The sequence below is a fragment of the Sinocyclocheilus rhinocerous genome, unplaced genomic scaffold, assembly GCF_001515625.1.
Source record: "Sinocyclocheilus rhinocerous isolate Xijiao unplaced genomic scaffold, SAMN03320098_v1.1 scaffold303, whole genome shotgun sequence".
Lineage (NCBI taxonomy): Eukaryota > Metazoa > Chordata > Actinopteri > Cypriniformes > Cyprinidae > Sinocyclocheilus > Sinocyclocheilus rhinocerous.
Window position 1 is genome coordinate 1441314 of NW_015656152.1, and position 5438 is coordinate 1446751.

Genomic DNA, 5438 nt, shown 5'->3' on the forward strand with positions numbered 1-5438 from the left:
GGGGGGTCCATTCGATCCAAACAGATTTGGTGCAACCAAAATTCCTCTGCTTTTCACTAATTCAAGCTCTTTGGAGCATCAGTTAACAACATTTAATTGGCTGTGCTGAGCATCTAATAATAACCATGTCAAATAAGAAAGTGATAGTGTTGGTTAAGGTATTTGTCTGGCTGTCATATTTTATTTTAGTGGAACATGTTTAACATGCTTTTCTTATTTTTCCATAATGCAGCATTGAGAAGAAACACAATTATTTCTTGCTCTCACTTTCCTAAGAATTTTTTTTTTTTCTTCATATTTTGTCTTTTTGTTCCCTAAGAGTTTGGAAAGCAGAGAAGGGAAACTTGGCCTCAACATCAAGATTTTTTTTATTTTTTCAAATAAAAGCTGTAAAATGTTCCACTATACTTTCCACTGAACACTGGCAATGTGTGCTTTAACACCCTGTCATTTATTCAATGATTTGAAATTGCAGTTTTTCTGCCTTTAAGACTGTTCAAACCTACCAAGAGCTCAGTTACTGAAGCACATACATACTAAAATACATGAAAAAGTGTTTTACTAGTTGAATATGAATCTGTCTGGCTGAGATGACTGGTATCCTGCAGCTGATCATGGGTCTTAAGTTGATTACGGAAAATATTTAAAACCAAGTCCTATTCATATACTAAACCTTTGCTGGATTTGGCTTTAGACAGTATGTTCTACCCTATAATTGAAAAACATTACAGTGGACATTACTGAAGAATTAGTTGCTGAAAAACACAGTTAGATGTCATTAAATATCCTGTGCTGTCATGCATTTCCATTTCCACTAGCATAAACACCACCAAATGTTTAAAACAAATCTTTTAGGACAGTAAAAGTCCTTGATCAGTGTCTGCCCTAGTGTCTAAACAGAGACATTACACATCGAAATGCACATTTATTCACATTAATATGAATTTATTATTAATAATAAATTAATCATTAATAAACAAAATGTCTCCTCTATTTTTGTCCATTTTTATGAACATATGAATTAAATGAAAATGAAACAATAAAAAGAAAATTTAAAAAATAATGAACACACCAAAACAGACAATTGTTATTGTACAGTTAATATATATATATTTTTAAATATAATAGACTATGCAGTGTTTCCCACAGACTTGCACTCTATTTGTGGCGGCATGTATATGCAAATTCATTCTCTGCCAGCAGGAGGCGCTTGAAGAGCAGGAGAGATAGAGGTTTCCCCATGTAAAGGCTGTACACAAAGCATAGCTCAGCTCACAAACGCTGCTTTATCAGGCATTACATGCAAGATGAAATGAAAATGACATCCATAATTTTCTGAAGACAGTCGGATTCCTTTATAAATACAGTGATATAAAAACACCCGCAGCGGGTTTCGATTTTGAAACGTGCAGTGCTCATGTTTATTCAACGAAGTCAAAGCCTTTTGGAAAATCTATTTGTGGAGGTCAGTTCTGATACTGTAGCGGACCGCCACAAATAAATCAATGTATGGGAAACACTGCTATGATCTTAACTGTTGTATTTTTAATTAGCCAGGGTGAATTCGCTTTGTTGGCTTTTTTTTTTTTTTACCTTGAGCTCTCACTGATGTCAGTACTGTGAGTGTTAGGAGAGCGGCCGCTGCCAAACGCCTGAGCGACATCTTCACTCCAGTATCAGCAGAACATCAATCAATCTGAAAAATCAACCAAATTACACACACGTTGCTCATGAATAAATCCGAAAAAAGACTATACACTCAACTCCAGCACAGTTCACTGCAAGAGATCTCATTCAAATCTGATTTTAATTAAAAAAAAATGTATTCCAAATCCAGCTGTTTCTATGGCCAAGAGAGGAAAAATTGGTTTTCCATGGTTAATAGTCCAAATATTTTTGGAAAATATTCATTAAACAAGGACGCTAAGTAAAATAACTCGCTGTGGGTCTTAGAAAAACATTCCCTACAGCATTTTAATGGCAAAACATTTATAAACTGCACATGCTGTATGTAATCTGCTTATTCATCTGTTTAACATCGGAAACTGTGAGTTCATAGACTGTATGCAATTGTCTGGAAATTTGCCTGATTTTAGGATCCTACACATCAGGGGTGGAAAACTTTTCTGCAGGGTTCCTGCGCCCCCTGTTGTGCCGGGAAAAATTCAGACTTCACATCCTGATATTCATGCTGAGAGCAACTCACCACTCTGCCTCTAAACTTTGGCAATGTACTTGGTCTCTATGTTACATATATTGCATGCTACTTTCAATAATTACCAATGTAAGAACAAGCAGCTCACAGAATATTTGCACAATAGGTACATGTCGTTCATTAATATTACTCAGTAATTAGTTTTCACTCTGCAAAACTCATTTCAAGCAGTGTGATGTGATGTACTTAATCTAAAACTACTTTACTCAACATTTTCCCAGTCATTATATGACCCCATATTAATTGAGAGACTACATCTGCACTTTCAAAAGGCATTTGGCACACAGCGGAACCACTTTGGACCAACTAGGGTAAAAGGTTATTCAAATAATGAAGAAAGAAAGAAAACATACAGGAACTTGTGCAATTATGTCTTATGCAAATGTTTAGCTTAAAAGGTAATCATTTTTTTAAATAAATAAATAAAACAAATAACAAAAAGGTGAAAGGACATGTGTGAGCCAAACCTTTAACAACACATTGTGCCTATAATACATCTTGGGTTTGGTTTTGTAATAGCCTAAGAAATTAAAGTAAAGTAAATTTGAATGAATAATCAAACGTAAGTCTTAAAAACCTCTTCATATGGTGAAAACAGGTAAAGTGGGATACTTTTTGATCATTTTTTATTGCCGTTATTTTAAAATATGATGCCAGATAGACTTAGCACATCACAGAAAACCTTCATCATGTTTATATAAGATCTCCAACCACACTGTAGAGAGAAAGGAGCTACTTTGCCAGTAGTCCCACTTTACCTGTAGGCTATTATTTAAGTGAATTAGGTAAATAAACTTTAAAAAACTCAGCAAAGAAAGTCCTAAAGGTTTCATGAATCTTACAAGTGGTCTAGATTTCCCAACAAAACAAAATAAATCTGTTTCATCCCAATCTACTTTAAAAGAGCACAATGACAGTGATGGAAAAAATGAAATCACCATACAGCGTCTATGGAAAAAGTGATCAGAGCTGCTGAAAATGGGTCAGTGTGCGCACATTCATGATTTCACATCACATCTACTACGTCTCAAATTTATGAGCATTATCATCTTCCTCCATAAATATGTATAAAGAGGTTAATCAATAAACGAACAAAACAAAAAAAACTCCACGTGAGCACTTACCAAACTCCCCAAAGTTTCCAAAAACCTTCAATACATCACAAAACTGGTGAATGAAGATGGGAAATTCGCCCAGATGCAAAGGGGTTTTAACGGTCTGTTCAGAAAGGCAGAGGTTCTCCGTGATGCTGTAGTGATGGAGATGAAGAGGAGGGTCTGGTCACCCCACAGCTCGTGAAGGCTGTTTCCAAATGCACGGGATCTCAGACTAGAATGTGCTTCTTAACGGGGCTGATCCCGAACCCCGAGCTCTGACGTCACGCGCCTGTGCGGTGGATGTGTTGGGATGCGCTTTTGGAAAGTCGCGCATATTTTCGGCATTCCTGCAGCATGTCACTCACCAGTGTTTCGGGTTTCGGCAGGGATTACTATGGAATACATATTCCTGACGACATTCAAAAGGAATCGCTAATGCGGGACTATTTATATAGCCATTGCGGACATACAAGACAATGAAACAACTCGATTACAATGTTTAGGGTGTTACAAATAACTAACAAAGCAATTAAACGATGACTTTCATGTGGGAGAACCTTTTCAAATGAATTTCTGTCGGTCATTTTCGGAGCGCAAACTGAGGCGATTCGTCTCGCGTGGCAACAAAAATTATTTTACTGTGTTCCTAGCAGTTATTAACCCAAACGACAATTATAGCAAAACAAAATAAAAAAATACACTAAAGATTTTTGTATACAATTCGACATATAAATACATAATGTCTTGATAAATATTTACGCTTATGTTTATGAGGTATCGCCCAACGGTCCTAACGAAAAGCGCGCCAGCGGTAACTATGGTAACATCTTCACGCCAGAACGAACTTTTGTGGTTGGTTAAACTTGTTAAATAATATTCCAATAAGTATTTTTTTCTCTCCCTCTGTGATATTATCTCGGTTGGAAAATCAAGCTTATAAGCCTGTTGCTGTGTTTTTTTTTGTGTGTGGGTTTTTTTTTTACATCTTAGCTGATTTTTAGCTGGACTGGACCATAATGACAAAATTATTTTTTTTAAATAAATATTTTTAAAAAACGGTAACACTTTACACACAGATATCAGGATTTGAGTAACTGTGTCCAGCAATAGAAAACAGAAGCATAAAACCAAATTGTCCAAATTGTCACCTGTAATGGGGCTTTTTAGTTTTTTTATATTTTTATTTTATTTTATGGACTTGTAACATCGAAAGTATCTGTACCGTTGACAGATGAATTTCAGCTCGTAGATCAGTTTTTCAACAATGCATTTCCATTTATTTGAATATGTAGGCCTCTAGTGGTCAAATCGGGTAACACCCAAAGCAGATGTCAACACAACTTCTGAATCAAAACGCTCATTCCCTCCCAAACTACACCATTGATCTAATTATTAAATCATAAAAGAAGAGTTTTCCGTTACCCATCTGAAGAAATAAACATTTAGCCATTTAGAAACACATGGGTGCCAACTGGCAGTCAGGGTAGAGTTAGATTTTTGATCATTAAGTTTATAAATTTTTTTCAGCTGAGTTCAGGACCGTTTTATAATTTGATCATTATCTCATAATTCTCATTGTTTTGAAGTACAAAAAGAAAGCGCACATTGCTGTTTGTTTCTTGGGAACCGTTGAAGACAATCCAAAAAACACAGTATCAAAAACATGCTGCGTCGTGAGTCACAAACACGCCTCATCAATTAACACTTACCTTCAGACATTATGTACACTTTTAGAAGGAAAAACACAGTTGTTTGTTTTCTTCATGTTCTTTATGAGAAGAGTATTATCACATAATTACAATATTATTCACAGGAGAGGCCTAAAATCAGAAGACATACAACTAAACCACATCAATAACCAGAATTAAAGACGAATCGTATGAAAAATCATCTTAGAAATGTCATAAAAAAGTTTTGCATACAGAATATTATTACTTTAGGATGCACTGCACATTAATTTTCTTTATGCAAAATGTAGATTTTTTTTTTCCTTTTGATTTTGGGGTCTTTTAAAAGAAAATAAAAAAACTTGCACAAAGAAAATGAATGGGCAACAGAAAAATCCTAAGACTCCAAAAATAATTTTCTTTATGCAATTTTTTATTTCCTTTAAAAAAAAATTTTTT

At 35.0% G+C, this 5438-nt stretch overlaps 1 protein-coding gene across 1 annotated transcript in view; it reads right to left on the bottom strand.

The window, feature by feature from the left end:
- Positions 1 to 3533, bottom strand: part of LOC107719381 (collagen alpha-1(XII) chain-like) — an 80941-nt gene extending 77408 nt beyond the window's left edge. The window contains exons 1-2 of the mRNA XM_016526790.1: positions 3340 to 3533; positions 1594 to 1696 (exon numbers count right to left, since the gene is read on the bottom strand). Of these exons, the coding sequence (XP_016382276.1) occupies positions 1594 to 1663 (70 nt within the window). The 5' untranslated portion in view covers positions 1664 to 1696; positions 3340 to 3533. The remainder of the gene's footprint in view (positions 1 to 1593; positions 1697 to 3339) is intronic.
- Between the last annotated feature and the right edge of the window lie 1905 nt (positions 3534 to 5438).